Source organism: Mustela nivalis (assembly GCF_964662115.1).
Source record: "Mustela nivalis genome assembly, chromosome: 18".
Classification (NCBI taxonomy): domain Eukaryota; kingdom Metazoa; phylum Chordata; class Mammalia; order Carnivora; family Mustelidae; genus Mustela; species Mustela nivalis.
This window is the reverse complement of record NC_139037.1, coordinates 17,444,158-17,460,961: the sequence shown is the minus strand read 5'-3', so window position 1 is coordinate 17,460,961 and position 16,804 is coordinate 17,444,158. Positions and strand designations below refer to the sequence as shown.

General features: G+C 52.1%; 2 protein-coding genes across 4 annotated transcripts; both read right to left on the bottom strand.

The window, feature by feature from the left end:
* Positions 1 to 586: 586 nt before the first annotated feature.
* On the bottom strand, positions 587 to 6,436 carry DPEP2 (dipeptidase 2). 3 transcript variants are annotated; one of them, XM_082711746.1, is made up of 11 exons: positions 6,280 to 6,436; positions 5,086 to 5,441; positions 4,626 to 4,752; positions 4,214 to 4,343; positions 3,993 to 4,134; positions 3,635 to 3,704; positions 3,340 to 3,516; positions 2,934 to 3,018; positions 2,231 to 2,306; positions 1,050 to 1,185; positions 587 to 953 (listed from the first exon to the last, which is right to left on the bottom strand). In XM_082711746.1, exons 2-11 carry the CDS (start codon positions 5,325 to 5,327, stop codon positions 696 to 698), a joined length of 1,443 nt encoding a protein of 480 aa, XP_082567872.1. In that variant the 5' UTR covers positions 5,328 to 5,441; positions 6,280 to 6,436; the 3' UTR covers positions 587 to 695. The 3 variants fall into 3 exon arrangements, with proteins under 3 accessions (XP_082567872.1, XP_082567871.1, XP_082567873.1); XM_082711745.1 differs by having other exon boundaries at positions 5,086 to 5,371; XM_082711747.1 differs by having other exon boundaries at positions 4,214 to 4,316; positions 5,086 to 5,371.
* A 7,213-nt stretch (positions 6,437 to 13,649) lies between these two features.
* DPEP2NB (DPEP2 neighbor) lies at positions 13,650 to 16,187 on the bottom strand. Its single transcript, XM_082711770.1, has 2 exons — positions 15,726 to 16,187; positions 13,650 to 14,595 (listed from the first exon to the last, which is right to left on the bottom strand). The coding sequence occupies exons 1-2, from the start codon at positions 15,790 to 15,792 to the stop codon at positions 14,291 to 14,293; spliced, it is 372 nt and encodes a 123-aa protein (XP_082567896.1). The 5' UTR covers positions 15,793 to 16,187; the 3' UTR covers positions 13,650 to 14,290.
* Between the last annotated feature and the right edge of the window lie 617 nt (positions 16,188 to 16,804).

Genomic DNA, 16,804 nt, shown 5'->3' with positions numbered 1-16,804 from the left:
AGGAACAAAGATTATTTGTGATCCAGGCAGGTTCCCTTCTTGGGAATCCGAACCGGAGTTCCCTTCGAGATCCCCAGGTTGTGGGGCGCCTGGGTAGCTCAGTCGTTAAGCGTCTGCCTTCAGTTCAGGTCACAATCCCAGGGTCCTGGGATCGAGCCCCACATCGGACTCCCTGCTCACTGGGAAGTCTGCTTCTCCTTCTCCCTCTCTCTGCCTGCCACTCCTCCTGCTTGTGTGCTTTCTATCTCTTTCAAATAAATAAATTAAAAAAAATCTTAAACAAAAAAGAAAAAAAAGAAAAGAAAAGATCCCCAGGCTGTGGGTCAGGATGTGGACTGAGTGAGCTAGTGAGAGGCAACCCAGAGGAAGATCCATTCTCCCAAAGCTGGAGCATGTGTCATCCACTGTCTTCTTCCAGTGCTGAGCCCAACCACTGGGGTCTTCTTGGGTCATGCTAGTGAGACTCAGGTCTTACCTAAGTAACTGGTAGTTGACTGCAGGGTCCCCACCAACCACCAGAACTGGGATCCTGTGCCACCATCCAACCCCCCCCCGCCCCCGCCCAGAGAAGGATACTCATGCCTGGTTCCATGTGTAAAACATTTATTTTCAGGAAATGTTTGTGCCTGCATGATGGCGGGAACATTGTGCAGTGTCTGTAGCTGCCGTAGTAACATCTGGTAGGATTAGCTGGGTCACCAGAACCACAGAATGAGGACTAAACAGGCAGCAGTAACTGTGAGGCCTGGAGCCATTCTGGGGGGAGATCTTGACAATGATTGTCTAGGTGACCACTTAGGTGTCCAAGGCTCTGAAGGCTCAGTTCGTTTCTGGTCTGGAGCCAGGTACCGTGTCTGGTGCAGACGTGAGAGAACAGAGCGGCAAGAGCTGCCCAGCTGCTCATCCGGGATCTCATCCTCCAGCGGGCTTTGCCCCTTGCTTGCCTCCCGTACCTGGAGGTAGGAGTCCATGGTCAGCAGCTCCCATAGCAGTTCCAACACACTTGCTCACACCCCTGTGCTACTCTTTTGCCCAGCCCAGCAGCATACCTGCTCCACCTGTCTGAAGACCCGCAGCAGATTTCCGCGAAGGACACCCTGGAGCTCTTCCTCACTCCAGCCGCGACTCAGCAACTCCTCTATCAGAACCGGGTACATGGACACGTCCTCCAGCCCCTGAGGGAACCTGAGTGGCCGCGAGCCAGCCAGCTGTGGAACCTCGGCCCTGTTCCCTGTTCATGACTCAGAACCACAGCCCTCTGTGTCCAGGTCTACTGACCCCTAGCTTTGGTCAGATATGGGAAAGGGACACCTGAAGAGGTAAGTGATTCAGACCTGCTCGTTATACTGCAGAAGGAAGCTCCTAACCACTTTGAGTCGTCATAAAAACTCATTGAATTGTACTATTAAGATCTATGTTGGAGCATCTGGGTGGCTCACTCAGTTAAGCATCCCACTCTTGATCTCAGCTCAGATCTTGATCTCAGAGTCATGAGTTCAAGCCCCATTTAAAACAAAAACAAAAAACACAATGATCTTTGTCTTTCACTGAATACAAAATTTCCCTCCGTTTATAAAAAGAAGAGAAGCTTTTTAAGAACTGGGTTGAGGGGCACCTGGGTGGCTCAGTGGGTTAAAGCCTCTTCCCTCAGCTCAGGTCATGATCTCAGGGTCCTAGAATTGAGCCCCTCATCGGGCTCTCTGCTCAGAAGGGAGCCTGCTTCCCCACTCTCTCTCTGCCTGCCTCTCTGCCTACTTGTGATCTCCGTCTGTCAAATAAATAAATAAAATCTTAAAAAAAAAAAAAAAAAGAACTGGGTTGACCTCCTGCAGGCACAGACCCAGCTGCAGGCAGAGGAAATGCTCAGTTCACACCAGAACTTGCTAAGAGTCTGCTCAGAAGCAGTGGGTCAGGGCACCCTGGATGGCTTAGTCGGAAGAGCATGTGACTCTTGATCTTGGGGTCATGGGTTGAAGCCCCACATTGCGTTGTAAAGATTACTTAAATAAAACTTAAAAATGGCTCTGCTGGCACTAAGGGTGGGCAGATGATGACCTAGAGTGGGGCCAAGTGTTGCAAAAAAGCAGTAAGGCCCAGGAAATAGACTCTGGGTGTGGGGAAAGACAAGGTGGGCCTAAAGCTGTGAGGACCACAGTGTTGTGGGCACAGTGACTATCAAGGCCCTACTGTAGCACAGCGAGCCTTAGACAAGCCATAGGGAAGCACTTACCCTCTGACCCCATCATAATCTCCGCCAATCCCAATGAACTTGGATCCAATGATTGCCCTGATGTAGTCAAAGTGATCTGGGGGATGGAGAGTCAGCAGCGTGGGGCTTCCAGGGCAGGGGTGGGATGGGGACCACACTCTACCAATTCCCCTTCTTGTAGCCTATAGGCCGCACAGGCCAGTCCCTTCATGGCCTGGCACCCAGTGTGCCAACTCGAGGCTAATGCCAGTTGACTCTAGACTGGAATTTAGATTTGGAGTAGACCCCATTTGGGCTTCTTCTGATCCAGAATCACCCTGCCTCCAGTCTCCTTGAGAACCATGGTGGCTCCTTTCCATGGGTGTGGAGAATGACGGGGGACGAAGAATACAACTGACAAAGACCACAGAGACTTACAGGGCTGCCCAGTCCCTTGGTCAGAGACAGGGGCAGGAAGCTCTGGGAGCCCCTGCAGAGGCACAGATGGTTGGCACCTGGGCTCTATGTGTGAATGCCTCCCTTATGCCCGTGAGTATCATAGTTACCAACTCTGTGTCTTCAGTTCCAAATGGCACCAAGGTGTTTTATACCATTCATCATTGAGTTTTTAGGAGCTGTGCCTGCAGCCAAGAATGAGTGAGACCACTGGGGCTGTACTGAGCCTCCCCGCTGCAAGGCTTCAGGTGCAAATCAGAGCCCTTCAGAGAGCCCAGGCAGGGCTTACCTGCCACAGTGGACACGTTGGCTAATGGGTTGCATTGCAGCACCCCCACTGACAAAGTCACCATCACGATGCCACCATTCTTCTTCTGCAGGGGTGGACAAATGGACACTCAGCTTTGCCCCCGAAATACCCACCTGCCTCTAGGCTCCCATGAAGAAGGTGTTCAGCTCTGGGTTTGACATCAAAGGAGACTTCACCTCAAGGTTTGTGTAAATGGAGGAGACTCCACTCTGGCTGGGATGGAAATGTCTTGCAGTATTTACTGCTTAGAACCCCCACACCTGAGTTCAAGAATTCAGGGGCTATGGACTGTGGGTTTGTGAGGCAGCCTAGGGTTTGGGAAAGTTGAGGGAACAGGGGCTCAGGTTCAAGGGCTCTTGGTTTGAGGGCCCGGGCAGTCTCTCACCAGAAGCTGTAGGATATCATCAGGAACGTTCCTGGCATTCTTGCATACACCTCGGGCAGCCGAGTGGGAGAAGATCACAGGTGCTCGTGACACTTCCAAGGCTCTCCGAGCCACAGTGTCTGAGACATGGGACAAATCGACCATCATACCCAAGCGGTTCATTTCCAGCACCACTTTCTGCAGTGACAGGTTGGGGAAAGGGCATCAGGGGTGCACTTGCCCATGAATTTTTCTGTAGGGAACTGGTGGGGCATGCACATTCACAGGGGGCAGGGTATGGAGCTAGGATCCTCACCTCACCGAACCTGGTCAGCCCAGTGACGTTGTTGTAGAAGGAATGGATGCCCTTAGCTGAGCTCTCTGCCCTGCAGGATGACCAGGAGGCAGTCTGAATGGTGGCCCTGACTTGGCCACAAGAGCCCACTGAATCCTCTAGACCTGCATCCCCCTGCAGCAAGAGCAGGGACCCAAGCTGGGCTGTGCCTGGCACAAAGCAGTGCCTACTGGGAAGCCAGTCTTGCTCTGGGAACCCCTGCTCCCCTCCCACTCCAGGGTCAGTGCCAGATCCCAGGGGTAAAGCTTGGTCTGAGCCCCAGTGTGATCTTGGGCAGATGCCTGCATCAGTGGACGCATACCATTTACACTGTGCTCACCATGGTGTGTTGCAGGTGTGAGTGAATGTCAGGTAGCGCACACCCAGCACATAGAAGGAACGCAAGACGGAAAGGCTACTGTCCAGTGAGTGGCCACCCTCCACACCAATGAGGCAAGCCAACTTCCGGGTGTTGTTCAGAGCTGGGGACAGGTAGGTCAGAGGGATCACTTTCAGAGGCTGGGGTATTCGGACAAGTACACTCTCCACCCATCTGCCTACCTTGAACTGAGGTCACAAGCTCCAACTCAGAATAGGAGGCACACATGCGGTGGATGAGGTCGATCTGCTCCAGGGTGAGGCGCAAGGCATCCTGTTCCTGTGTCTGGCAGGGGACGTAGGCTGACCAGAACTGGGGGAAGGCCATGGGTTGGTTTGGGCAGGGGTTGCTTTCAAGCTCCCTGGGCTTCTTGCCTTCACAGCCCACAGAGCAGAAGTGGTCACTTATAATGCATTGCTTGCTCTGTGGTCTGTGGATGCTCACCAAACGAATTCACTGTGACCCCTGCAGGCCCCAGCATCCATGTTGTGGTATTTTGGGAGGCCCTACTATAACTGAGTTCCCATGTGACTAACCTGTGGTCTCTGGGGTCCTCACACTCCCTCTCAGCCCTTCCGTCCGTCCCTGTGGTACCTGGGCGCCCACGAGACCATCTCTAAGCCTGTCCAGGCTGGTGTGGCCATGGCTGAAATTGCGCAGATTGACATCCTGTAGTCTGTTGCCGTAAAACTGCCTCAGAACAAGGGGCATGTCGTTGTGGCTAGAGGGAGGGCAAGGCAAGGTCCGGTTAGGGTGAAATGGGTGGGTTCCTTGGGCTTTGGGATCAAGCAAGACCTGGGCCAAGGTTGGTGCAGGGAATGACCCCTCCAGACCACACTGTCACCAGACTATACTAGAACCCCTTGAGGACTACGCTGGGGGTTCCCACCAGGGACCGAATGAAAGAGGAAGGGAAAGGCACCCAAGGATGATGGGAGAGTGCGTCCAGGGGTGGTGTGAGGGAGTTTCCTCACTAGCCCTGCATGCTGAGAATTCCTTCCCCGCTTTGGGGTGGGCTCAGTTTCCACCCGCCCTCACGCCCGCACCTACGCACCCATCCACGAGAGGGAAGTCCCGCATCAGGGCTCGCGCGCGCTCCCGCAGACTTGGGGCGCTGGAAGCCCCCAGCGTGGCGGAGGAGCTGGGAGTGGCTGGCGGGGTCGGGGAGCTGGAGGTTCCCGGTGTGTTCTGGGCACTGGTTATAGGCCGTGGCGGCAGCAGCAGCACTAGGAGCAGGAGACATAGCGGAGGTCGCCGGCGGATCGCGGGGGTACCCTCGAGGCCCAGGGGCTGCATGCTGCTCAGGGCGGCACAGAGAGGCGGGGGCCAGTGTCGAGAGCCTGAGGGGTGGCGAAGGACAGAGAGTGGCGATAGAGTCCGTAACGTCGACTCGGACCACCGCAGCGCGGTCTGGCAAGGGGAGAACAGACTCGTAGGATCTCTGACCCGGGCGCGCAGAGCGTGCGCTCCGCCCGCCCCCAGCCAACCCGACACCACCCTCTGCGCGACTCCTCTCCTCTCTTCCTTCTCTCCTCGTCTCCAGTGCTCCGAGGGACTAACCCAGGTTGCTCTGCTACTGTCTCTAACCTTGCTCTCCAGGAGAGAAGGCTTGGGGCGCTCCTCCCAGAGAGCAGCCTCTCTCAACCACATCTGGTCCCCAATCTGCCTGCATCCTGCACCAGCCACCCTGAGGGCTACATGCAAATGTCTGTGGCCACAGTACTCTGAGCTTTCTCGGATTCCTGCTGCTGAGCCACAGTGAGGGTGGGGTTGGGAGGAGACAGTTTCTGGAAATGAGGGGTTAACCTTGAGGACTTTGCATTCAGGAAGAGGCCCTCTGCCCCTGACCTCTCTCTCCCCTACATTACTTCCTTGCCTACTTGTCCATCCCGTGGGGGACTCAAGCCTGAACTGGGAACTCTCAGGGGCGCCCCTCCCCCTGTTTTCCCCAGTCAGTCTCAGGCAAGAGCTCCCTCCTCAGGAGATGCTACACCTCTGAATGAAGAGATTTCTGGGATGTGAACTGAGCAACCTTGGTGGGGGGGCGGGGAAGGCAGGGGGTGGGTGGGGTGGTGGTGGGGGTGGTGGTGGTGTCGGGGTGGCCTACTGAACAGAGTAGGAACTCAGCAAGCTCTTTGAGTGGGAGGAAATAAAGTCATTTGTAGGGCAGCAGAGCACCCCTCCCCCCCATCCCAGCAACATTCCTCCCAGAGCTTCAGGCTGGGCTGTTGGTCAGGGTCCCACCTACCTCAGTGTGGAAGCCTGGTCTTCACTGAAGTCAGATATATGGCTCCTAAGGAAAGGCCTGGCATCTGGGTTCTGAGGCTACATTCGTCTTATCTTCTTGCTCCTGTGGCTCTAGCTCTTCCAGAAAACTCTAGGCTGAGTTGCGTTCTTCCTCTGTAGGCCCCACCCTCATTCCCAGCCTCAGGCCTTCACCCTAGTTGCCTTCTCCAGGAACCACCTCCCTACACACACACACACACACACACACACACACACCCATCCCACATATAAACAGTGGAATTCATCCTCTCCCAGAAGCTCCACCACGGAGAGGCCTCAAGGTCTCTGCCGAAACTCCTTCTTCCCCAGTCTCTCAAGGTTCCACTGTGAACCTTGGCACCTTCTGGAGCTGTTTCACCTTTGGAACTTTTTCCAGGTGGCAGTAGTGACCTGTGCAGGGGTAGTGACCTAAATTTGGAGACCTTAGAAACCACTCTAGAAAGGAAGTGAGGAAAACTCTGCCAGCTTGGGTCTATCTGAGTGATTGTGCAGATGATGGTGCCTGGTGTAGTCAGGCAGGGGTGAAGGGCAAACCGGTGGCACTGTGCTGGGGTTGGGTCTGCTGACTGCTGCAGCTGGAGGGTTCTCTGGGAAGCCCCACGGCAGAGTGTCCCCTGGGGTATGTCCTTGCCCTGGGTGGCTGGCGAGCTCAAGCTCAGACCTGGCTCCCTCCTTTCTCCCTCTATGGCTGGCCAGCCACCCCACGCTCACTCATGAAGCCAGTGAGTGTGGAAAGGGAGGAGAAACTCTTGGACCAGCTGGTCTCCAAGACAAAAATGTTAGTTTGAGGAATAAACAATTTGTCTGTTCTGCTCTTAATTGGCCCCCAGGAAGTGGGAGTATAAACAATGGGGAGAGGTAGGGAGGAAATCCAGAATAAATAGCAGCTGCTGACAGAGAAATAAGAAGGGAGAATTTAATTTTTGAGGGTAGCTTTTCTCCAGGGATCATATGCCTTACACCCCAAGACTTGAAGGAAACTGTTGCCCAGCAGAAACAGGCAGTGCTGAACCTGAGAAAGTGGGCACCATCTCTGTAGACCACCAGCCAGGGGGAATAATTTTCAGTAATGTTCCACTTCGGTCCTTAAGCTAATTAACACCGCTAGTCATGGCCTTGCGGTGACTAGCATGCAAAGTCAATCACAGAAACACAGACATACCCAGACCCTTATATGGTTAGGGACATGTGAATGCTCATACTCAAGGAGCAAGGGGGTTTTAGCCGGGTGGCCTGTTCTTCTTTTTACCTCGCCCGAGGCCATCTCTTTACCCTGTCCTGTGCAGCGGGACATAAACACATACTAATGAAGACTTGTCCCATTCCTTTCTCCCTCCCCTGCCTCCCTCCCTCCCTCTCTCTGTCCCGCCCTCCCTTTCTTCCTCTCTCTCTCTCTCTCTCTCTCTCTTTCTCGCTCTCTCGCTCGCTCGCTTGCTTGCCTTTTAGAAGACTCCAGCATCTGTGGACAGACCTGGACAATTTTGGGGGAGGGACTATGAGAAGTTATCCAGGTTCTGGCAGTATACACGAGAGGAAACAAGGGGGGAAGCCCAGGGCCTGCCTCCAGAGCTGACCTGAATGTCATCGGTGACGCCTCGAACCCTCTGCTCACTTCTCCCCTTTAACAGCATCTCCAAATCATTCTGGTTCAACCTCCAAACATCTCCCAGGGGTACTTTCTCCATTCCCACTACCTCTTCCCCAGCTCCAGTCACTTTCATCTCTCACCTCCTCCTGGTCTCCCCACTTTTAGTCCATTCCCCAACTGAGCAGCCAGACCTATCTCTCTTTGAGAAAAATCTGTCATCTTCTTACCTAAAGTTCTTTCGTGGCTTTGCATTGCTCTTTTTTTTTTTCTTAAAGATTTTATTTATTTATTTGACAGAGGGAGATCACAGGTAGGCAGAGAGAGAGGAGGAAGCAGGCTCCCTGCTGAGTAGAGAGCCTGATGGGGAGCTCAATACCAGGACCCTGAGATCACGACCTGAGCTGAAGGCAGAGGCTTAACCCACTGAGCCACCCAGGCACCCCTTCCCATTGCTCTTAGGATACAGGTTTTCCACTAGTTGAAGTCAGAACTTTTGTAAGTCAGAATGGAGTAAAACCATGAGTACCACAGCTTTCAGAAAGTTTGCGTCATGCCACCTTGCTTTTATGAAAGACCTATGTTAGCACCTGTCTTTACTAACCAAAAGAAATCTCTGGGCTCTCTGCTCAGCAGGGAGCCTGCTTCCCTTCCTCTCTCTCTGCCACACTTTCTGCCTACTTGTGATCTCTGTCTGTCAAATAAATAAATAAAATCCTAAAAAAAAAAAAATGAAATCTGGAGAGGATTTCTGCTTTTAGGAAGAAAGCCATTACCATACTCACATAGGTCTGTCTACCAGATTCCTTTCTTTGGCTTGCTTGTCTCTCCAGTCTCAGCAAATGGCATAAACCCTCTTGCCCTCTTGCTTTGCTGCCTATAGCCAGAGCTTTGTTATGTGTTGTTCCCTTAGCCTCCCACTGGTGGGGCTGCTGAGGCAGGGCCAGTGCAGGAAATCTTGACACCAGGGAGGGGTGCGTAAGCGCCTTCTCTTCAAATTCCTCACCAGTGTAGTGTTGACATAAATCAAGGCCTGCCAGGGACGCAGTGATAGAAACAGGCTTCTCCTGGGACCAAGCTTACTTTTGTGGCAGAGCTGACCCAAGGCCACTGCTCTCTAGTGTATCACAAGAATATGCAGGGAAGAAAACTGTCAGAGTGAGAGGCCCCCTCACACACTCAGAGTGCGGGAGTGGGGGGCAGAGCCAGGGGCTTCCTCAGTCTCCAGCACTGCCCAGGTGATGTTCATCCTCGTTCAGGGCTCCTTGCTGCCCCTCCTTTCTGGCTGTCACTCTGGTTCAGCTGCCACGAGGATGGACAGAGCCAATTTCCCAAGATGCAACAGTCTCTGTGGCCAGAAGACAGCCTGGCTGCCAGGGACACGCATCCTCCAATCACAGAGCTGAGGCTACCCTTCTGGAAGTGGCCAACAGGTAGCTTATTTTCCTTCTTCAAAAGGCAGCCACTGTCCACCTTGCTGGGAGAAGTGCAGTAAGCACCAGTGCGTCTCTGTCTCCTGTTCCAACTGGCCTCCTTTCTAATCCCCACCTTTGTCTTCCACATCCTTGCCAGCCTTCCTGTCCATCTTGGGTCTCCTGTAGCCAGACTCTGCCTGATCTCAGGCAGTATGGAGGATCCAGTACGCAGGGTCCCCAGAGCAAATCACAGTAGTGTTCTGCAGGCTTGAAGTGTCTGACGGGGCTGCTTCCCAGGACCAGATATTTCCATCATTTAAGTGTAAAGCTCACAGGGCTTGGGACTCTGGCCCTGAGGTTGGTTTGCCTGCTGTCCCATGTTCTGGAGGTAGTGCCATCAGCTGGGGGAGGCTGGAGAGGCGGGGCCTACAGGAGTTCCACTGAGAAAGGTCCTACAGGGAAGTCCCTGGGATTCATATGACACCTTCTGAACTGTGTCATTTGGTTGCCTAGAGAGGGGGGCATATCATGGAGAACTCGGACAGATCCAAACCCTCTTTGGTAATGTAATTTCTTTAAAAATGGAAACGTGGATGAGCCTCTCCTATTGCTTGGGTTCACGCTTGCTGGAACCTTTCCCCCCTCCTCCTCCTCCTTGCCTGAGTCCGTATCCTTTTCACTGCTGTCTGCAGGGGCTGGCCCTGCTGAAGCTGGCCAGTGAACTCAGTGAGGCCATGACCACCCTATTCGGACCCCACGCCTGAGCACAGCAAAGGCTGAACCAACATTCCTTGAAGAGCGAGTCGACTCGGAACTCAGTCAACACCTGCCTTTCCTTCTTTCATAGAGCAAGGGCACATGACAACAGTGACAATGTTGTCAGAGCAGCCAAAGCTACTGTGTGTTCCAGGCTGTGCTACCAGTCCCATGTGCTGTAGTCCATTCCATCTTTTTTTTTTTTTTTTTAAGATTTTATTTATTTATTTTGACAGACAGAGATCACAGGTAGGCAGAGAGGCAGGCAGAGGGAGAGAGGGGGAAGCAGGCTCCTGGCTGAGCCGAGAGCCCGATTTGGGGCTCAGATCAAGGACCCTGAGATCATTACCTGAGCCGATGACAGAGGCTCAACCCACTGAGCCACCCAGGTGCCCCTAGTCCAATCCATTTTAACAACAGCCCACACGGTAGGTTTTTTTGGTTGTTGTTGTTTGTTTTCAAAGATTTTTATTTATTTGACAGAGAGACCGCGAGAGAGGGAACACAAGCAGGGGGAGTGGGAGAGGACAAAGGAGGCTTCCTGCTGAGCAGGGAGCCCAGTGCGGGGCTCCATCCCAGGACCTGGGGTCATGACCTGAGCTGAAGGCAGATGCTTAACTACTGAGCCACCCAGGTGCCTGCACAAGGTAGGTTTTTAACCAGTCTCATTTTCTAGGTGAGAAAATTGAGGTTCAGCTCAATGAAGCCGGCTGATGGAGCTGGGATCGGGAACCAGAATTCCCTTACTCTTAGATTTTTTTCGGTTTTGAGCCCTCTGATTCAGTTCTCCATCTCGGACCACTCTGGGTCCAAGGCAGTTACCCAACAAACGGATGCCCTTTCTTGACCTCTGTGCCCCTCTGTCTGGAGACCTCCTTGAATCCACATCCAGAACATTGGGTAGGGGAATTCATATTTTGGGGGGCAACTTGTGAGGACAGTGGAACTGAGTTTGTGGTGGAGGAATGTACTTAGCTTCCTGATGTCCAGGGCTCTCTGGGACCCCAGGCCAGGGCTACTCGGGAGTTTTTTTGTTTTGTTTTGTTTTTTAATCTCTTTGGGCATCCTCTCTGTGGGTACTCCAGGCCCTGAGGGGGAGAACTTTAGAGAATGACTACCAGCCATTTGGTAAGGTCTGTCCGGTCTGCTTCTGCACGTGCCACTCATCTCCTGTTCCCTACTGCCAGGCTCACCAAAGTTGGACTGGACTGGCCTTGTCTTCAGTGCGGCTTCATGGGACATAAGACAGCCATCTGGGGAAGCCAGCAGTGGCAGAGAGAGTGGGCTCCTGGCCCGAGGATGGAACCCGCCTTGAACATGGCTGAAGGGGAGGAAAGGTAGGGGGGCTAGGAGCTACACGTGTTCTCATGGCCAAGTCCAACTGAGGTTCCATGGACTTAACTTCCAGCTGTTGCTTCTCTCACCAGGAGAGGGTTCAAGTCCTTCCCATCATCTCTTTGTCTAGATATTCCCTACTGATCATGTTCTGGAGCTGGCCCTGTGCTGGGGAATGCCATGAAGGGGCTGGACAAGTTTCCAGTTATCTACCACATCTTCTAACAGAGGCATCTGGGAGGATGGGCTGTGTGAACACCAGGTGCTGGGAACTAGCTCTGACCAAACATTTATGATGTGGCATATATGATTTTTTTCAGTTAGCCTCAAGTTCAGACTTGCGGTCCCTTTGCTCGACCTAGCCTGCTTATCTCTGAGGCCTATCAGATTGGCAACAACAGGCTGTACATGGCACACCCTGCCTCAGAGCCCCCCTGTGTCTTGGAATTTGCTGACTGCATCCAAGTTGTCATTTCACAGGTCCCTCTGTCACTTGTATTTCCTATAAAATCAGAGTTATGGGAAAAATTTAAAACCACAGGTTTCCACATCCCACCCTAAAAATGTATTCAGTAGGACTGGTATATGTACTGGGGATCTCTAGTTTTCCTGAGAGCCCAGGTTAAGTCTGTTGCCTCGTGTTTGGGAATTGCCAACCTACCCGACTCCTCCAGGATCGCAGATCTTCCTAGGTCACACCAAGTATCAGAAAGCAGCCTGAGGGTCTAATCTCCAGCAGTGGGTAGTGGGAGTGTCTGCAGGAAGAGGCATTCGCTGTCTTTTGGGGGTTGAGATTTATAGTGGGAACTCCCCAGGGCTTGTGCCTCTTTCCTCTAATGTAGGTTAGGGAAACTTCTTTTTTTTTTTTTTTTTTTTTTTTTAAGATTTTATTTATTTATTTGACAGAGAGAAATCACAAGTAGATGGAGAGGCAGGCAGAGAGAGAGAGAAGGAAGCAGGCTCCCTGCCGAGCAGAGAGCCCGATGCGGGACTCAATCCCAGGACCCTGAGATCATGACCTGAGCCGAAGGCAGCGGCTTAACCCACTGAGCCACCCAGGCGCCCGGTTAGGGAAACTTCTTATCAGGACCTTTCCCAGCCTTGAAGGTCTGGAAGAGGAACAACACTCTTGCTGGTATGGCCCTCGAGGGTGTGTGTGCTGTTCGCAAGGTGAGGGGCTTCACCTGGGCCTGAGGGCTACAAGCTGCTGACGGTACCCACTTTGGATCTGGGATGCTAAGGCAGGTAGACCTGGCACACAGGCCTGTACACACCCTGTCTTATTCCTTCTCTGCTGATCTTCCCCCACCCCCACTCCCTAGGACCAACAGTCCCCTTAACTGCTGAGAGAGACATTCCGCTGGTAACAGCCAGCTCCCCACTGCCATGGCACACAGTAGTCGGAATGATATTTTTAGCATCTATATCTGAGCATTTCACTACCCTGCTCAACTTCTTCCCGTGACTTCCCATCACACTTAAGATCCACATTCCTCACCGTGGCTGATGAGGCCTGCTGTGGGCTGGCCCATGCCTGCTTCTCCAACCACATCTTTTATTCTTGTCTTTTCCCTCTGGCCACACTGGCCTTTCAGTTGGTCCTAGAACAGGCCAGCCTCACTTCTGCCTCAGGATCTTTACACTTGCCATTTCCTCCTCCAGTTCTTCACATCTTCATTGAGCTGTCCCCTCCTCAAAGAAGCCTCCCCTGACTACCTTGTGGAACCTAGCATGCCCCTCATCACTCTACCGTTTTATCCCATTTTACATTTATTGCACTTACATTTGAAATTATATCCTTTGTGTCTTTCTTTAGTTTGTGGATGCCTTGAGGAGAGGGGCTTGTCATCTTTTTCACTAATACAGCCCGAGCAACTAGTAGGTGCTCAATAAATATTTATGGAGTAAATGGATGGATGGGTGGATTGACAAAGTCTCCTCAGACCTGCCTCTTTTCTCACACACACACTCACATGCGCGCGCACACACACGCATGCACGCACACGTGCACATGGAAAGGGAAGTTCTCATCAGGCTCTTGATTTCTTAAAGAACCCGTCCGGGTCCTGCCCTATCTGCACAGGTGTAGAGAGCCGCACCATTAGAAGCTGCACTTGGGTCCTTTTTGGAAGCAGAAGGTCTGACTACAGGTTCCGCATGTGGGAATGTACTTCCAGGGAAGAGAGGGGTTTGGGGCCTGGCCTTGGACAAGCTGGATTTCAAGTCAAATATGTTAGACAAAATCGTTTTATTGAACAGTCAGAAATCCCCCTGGGGCCAGAAAGGGCTGGAAATGAAGGAGCACATAAGCCTCAGTGGTGGTGACACCCAACTCTCTCCATTTTCTTCCTACGCTGGGGAGTGGGTCTTCCTGGGTCTCTTTATTCTGCTTCCTGGAACTCCAGACACGGGGCTCCCTGGGTAGACACAGATTGCTTTTTTCAGTTTCAAAAAGCCCGGCTCCTCTTGGTTTGTATTGATGGCTGCTGGCAATGACTCAGGACAGGAGTCCATCTGATAGATGGGCCCCTGCTGATACCAGTCTGAACCCTCTCTCTGCTCTGGGATCCTTGTTGGCTCAAAAAATAGACTTTTCTTTCTTCTTCCCAAGAAGGGACTCTGAAGTATTGAGCAGAGAAACAGAAGGTTTTCTTCCAGGCCAGTTTCAGCCCTGGGATGTTCAGAGCAGCCTCTCATTTCAAGCCTCAGTTCTTAAGACTCCTTGTCTATAGCCAGTTAGTATGGAAGGAGGCTCCTGGCTGACGAAAGCTCAGACAGAATGGCTCAGGTTCTAATCTCCAATGATGGGCAGTGGGGTTCACTGCAGGAAGAGGCATTAGCTGTCTTGGGTGGTTAAACATTTTCCCTCCCTGGAGAGTGGCTCAGCCAGCAAGCTTCTGTGGGGTCATCCTCCGGCCACCATGCTGCAATCGCCGAATTTTGGGGCTGGAGCAACCTAGGTCTTTATCCGACTCTGTCAGAGCTCGACGTCTCTTGGGAGCCCGGCTGGGAATTGGTTTCTCTGCTTCCACCTTTGCTGGGGTGGCCACAGGAGCATCCCCATAGGTCCGGTAGCCACCAACCAGGCAGTATGTCTCCCCATGCCAGCCCACTTGGGTTTCTCCACAACCTCGGTAGAGGACATGGTAGTGACCAGGTGTAGGAGGAGAAGTGGGAGCCACAGCTGCTGGAAGGAAAAATCAGATCTCATCAGCCTTTTCTGCTACATACAGTGACCTGCCAGGACCTCCCCTCTCATGTCTCTCCCAGTTTCTGGCTGAAGCCCTTTAATCTGCTCTGTATCCAAAACACAGCCTTGGCCTATCACCTCTGTGAGTTCCCTAGAGAAGGAATATGGCTGCAGAAGTGATTCTTTGGAGCTTAGGGCAGCAGCAGGAGACCAGGAAATCTGTTCCCCGTTCTCAGAGGAAACCGTAGAACCTGAAAACAGTTGTCACCAGGATCCTTTCCATCCCTCCCTTCCACAGCAGAAAAAGCATTTCTTAAGGTCTGTCACTTCTGAGGCTTTAATGGAAAAACCTTTGAGGTATTGGAAAAGTAATATAAATGGGCTAAAACCCCACCCACCTTGGCAACTCCTCCTGGGCCCCATTTCGTTGCCTTTTCCAACCACACTGACCTCTAGCCCTCTGATACTTTTTACCTAGATTAGTAAAAGGCCAAATGTGCAGGCCGAGTGACCAGGAGCTTCAGAACCAGATTTTAGATAGGAAGTCTAGGCTCACGTCAACCTAACCTCCTAGGACACTATTTCGTCAGCTCTCTTGTCTTGTATCACTCATCTCTCTCCTTGACTCTTCTGTTCTTCCCACCAATATGACACCACCTTTCCCCAGTACTCAGCCACTCAGTCTGGGGTGTGTCTCAGGGAACCCTTGTGCACGTCTATGCAACAGCACGGCGAAGCTGCCTGGCTTTGAAGCGGAGATTCACGAGGAGGCCTCAATGGTTCTTCCTCAACCTGCCCCATTTATCACTTGCGGACAAAAATTCACTTGACTTTTGCTAAGAGGCCAGCCGGAAAGGGTCAGAATGGAAGAAGCTTGTAGCCTAAAAGGAAAGGCTGCATTTGTAAACATTAGAAGCTTTCTGAACAGTTGCCCAAGGGATGACGTTTCACTCCTCGGCAGTGAGCAGGAACACTGTAAGTCCCTCAGGGGGCCCCCGGCCATTTGTCTTACTTACAGCTAGTTAAGTTCTGAGGTGTGGTGGGCAAGCCCAAAAGGAACATGTGGCAGCCAGGCGGAGTTGTGTGTATACCAGGGACTCTTGGACAGATGCCTGGCCTAAGCCTACCTGCTGTGCTGCCCTCCCAGGGGACAGAGGACAAGTTAGAATGAATATAGAAGATCCGGTCAGACATTCTCAGGCAACCAAACAGATTGGTATCCAGTAGAGAACTGGTAAGAAAGCTTCCCCGAGAGCACCACGGTCTGTGTAGTTACCCTGCCACGGAAACTGTGAGAAGGCCTGTGAGGTCATCACTACCCAGTGAGGTCACATAAGGAATCTGTGACTTGAGGGACAGGTTTCAGGCTCTCAGGGTTTTGTGGAGGAGAGCAGGGTGGAGGCAGAGAAGCACCTTGCTGGGGCCCTCACACTTCTCTCCCCAGCCAGTCCTAGTGAAGTAAACACTCCCCGTGGAGCATACCTGTGAGCTGGCATAATCCCGGGGACCGAAAAGGGCAAGGGAAACCCACATTCTGCGACTGGCTTGAGTGGCAAGGTTAACCTAAGAGACAGCTAGTTTGTACGGCATTGACCCTAAGTATTCAACAGCTGGAGAGGCAGAGATTTGTGTAGAAGGCTCTTTGGCAGTGGGTCTGAAGGATAAGTTAGATTTGGACCCAGGGAGCGGAGATGAAGACATTCCAGCTGGGAAAATAAAAGCAAAGACAAGCTCTTCTTGAACTTGTCCTGCTCCAAATGTAAATTCATAGAACCCTCACATTTTTACAACTGAGGACTCGATAAACCAAGAGGTTAAGGGGGACTATGCAAGGTTGCATAAGTAGTGGAGAAGTGCTCTGCTCTATGGTAGGGCTTCAAGTCGGACTCTGAATTTGTACCTGATATGAATGTGAGGACAAGCTCATCACATTTCAAAGTGACACTGGGAGAAAGGTTAAAGGTGCTCCAAGGCAAAATGAGGGTCCTGAACAGCTTCACAAAGTGGGAATGATGGGCCCACTTTAGTATAAAATTCAAAACAAATTCATGACAAAAAGACAATACAAAATGACAATTTAATTATTACATTCACCTCTCCCCACAAAAAGCAAATACTGTAATAACAGTCCTACCACTGACAGGAGCAAGTGTGGGTTCAGCAGAAGTGTGGGTGAAAAACATGGTCAAACTGAAGAGACGTTACA

Coding starts and splice junctions, on each gene's coding strand:
- DPEP2 (XM_082711746.1), bottom strand. CDS start 5,327: ATGCAGCCCCTGGGCCTCGAGGGTACCCCCGCGATCCGCCGGCGACCT. Junction 4,135..4,213: donor GCTTGTGACCTCAGTTCAAG/GTAGGCAGATGG, acceptor ACCTGTCCCCAG/CTCTGAACAACACCCGGAAG. Junction 3,019..3,339: donor ATGATATCCTACAGCTTCTG/GTGAGAGACTGC, acceptor CCACCCCTGCAG/AAGAAGAATGGTGGCATCGT.
- DPEP2NB (XM_082711770.1), bottom strand. CDS start 15,792: ATGTCTGACCGGATCTTCTATATTCATTCTAACTTGTCCTCTGTCCCC. Junction 14,596..15,725: donor CTGGGAGGGCAGCACAGCAG/GTAGGCTTAGGC, acceptor TTTTCCTTCCAG/CAGCTGTGGCTCCCACTTCT.